Source organism: Chrysochloris asiatica, unplaced genomic scaffold, assembly GCF_000296735.1.
Source record: "Chrysochloris asiatica unplaced genomic scaffold, ChrAsi1.0 scaffold00055, whole genome shotgun sequence".
Classification (NCBI taxonomy): Eukaryota; Metazoa; Chordata; class Mammalia; order Afrosoricida; family Chrysochloridae; genus Chrysochloris; species Chrysochloris asiatica.
Window position 1 is genome coordinate 6,633,789 of NW_006408573.1, and position 1,537 is coordinate 6,635,325.

General features: G+C 36.0%; 1 protein-coding gene across 1 annotated transcript in view; it reads left to right on the top strand.

Moving 5' to 3' along the window:
- Positions 1–295, top strand: part of RSPRY1 (ring finger and SPRY domain containing 1) — an 86,103-nt gene extending 85,808 nt beyond the window's left edge. The window contains exon 15 of the mRNA XM_006863555.1: positions 136–295. Within this exon, the coding sequence (XP_006863617.1) occupies positions 136–232 (97 nt within the window). The 3' untranslated portion in view covers positions 233–295. The remainder of the gene's footprint in view (positions 1–135) is intronic.
- Positions 296–1,537: the final 1,242 nt, after the last annotated feature.

Genomic DNA, 1,537 nt, shown 5'->3' on the forward strand with positions numbered 1-1,537 from the left:
TTTTTTTTTTTTTAACCATGTATAATTACTATACCCTGTCAATCAACTTGGTAACATTTTAAATCTAATTGGAAGGTGGTCGGGGTCTGAACCTTTGAAGCACTGACTTACTTCCATCTCTGTCCCTCTCCTTAGTGACCTGTGCATGGACTGTGCCTTGCAACTGGAGACCTGCCCATTGTGTCGTAAAGAAATAGTGTCTAGAGTCAGACAGATTTCTCATATTTCATGACACACGTGAAAAAGTATCATGGACTTGTTTCTACTCAATTCCAGCCAATGTTGAAAAGAAAAACAAACAAACAGCATCTCGAATCAGTCATATGCACATTGAAACTTATAGCCATGGCCAGAGTTTATGCTAAAATGGTAATTTGTCAAAGACAAAATTCTCTTAGAATCTAACACAACTTGCCAGCCCTGAGAAATTTCGTTTTAGGCCAAGGAAAGCTGAATGCTACCAGCTAGGCCGGTCATTCTTCCATGAAATCCACAGGAAACAGTGCCCTCTTGAGTGCTGAAACCACACCAGAGTTCTCCATGCTGGCTCCATTTGATTGTTTAACACAGGATGCTTTGCCTCATAGTTTGAGGTTTTTATTTTGGGCAGAAATCATTAGAAAAGTAAATGACGACGTTTCTGGGGTAAGCATAACTTCCCAGTGGAAGAGAGACACTGGTGTGTTACGTGTGGATGTTGTACTGCAAAGACTTGAATCTATGAAATGAGAATTACCCAGGTCCATACTTCCGGCAACATGGAAGACCTCAAAGAAGGTGCACAGACTGTAGAAACAAACCCAATTTTTTTTTGTATTTCAGTGATTCCAAAGAAAATTCTAGTTTTTTTTTAATGGCAGAAAATTGGTGGTATTTTCATATTCATGGTGTTTCTATCCAATTTCAGTACCCACATTTTATGAGGGAAAAAATGTTTTAACAATGCGGGAGGAATTCCAACATTAATTGTAATGTTAGACTGAAGAAAATTTTGTATTTTAGGGTATTTTTAAAGTACCATCGAATCAGGTTTTTTGTTTTAAAAAAATTTTTTTAAATCAGTATTGTTTCTGGAAGTAATATACTTTAAAACTCTTGAACTAATAGTCTCAAAAACTCTAGAGGACAGTCTGAGAACACATCACTATTGTTTTCAATAAATACATGTTTTTAAATAGTAAGCTCAATCATTGATTATTGACTATGTCTTCATCAAAAGTGTTAATTAATCCCTCTCAGGGTCTCTGAGACCTTCAAGAGTTTGGTTTTTTTTCTCCGAGAAAATTGGAAGATAGACTTGTAAATTCATAGAACTTATTTTATAATGGTGTACCTCAGTAGCTGTCTTTCAATTAATGCCAAGTCCTTACTGAGTTTATACTTGAAGAGTAAATACGTCTTCTGAGTTTTACAGTGTCTTAAACTCAATGCACATTTTTTTCTTCCGTTTCCACCTTTTCTTGTTTGTAGTTACATTAAACCTGTCCTTAAGCCTGTCTTATTACAGAGCTGACTTCCTTCCTGGCTGTACTTGTTG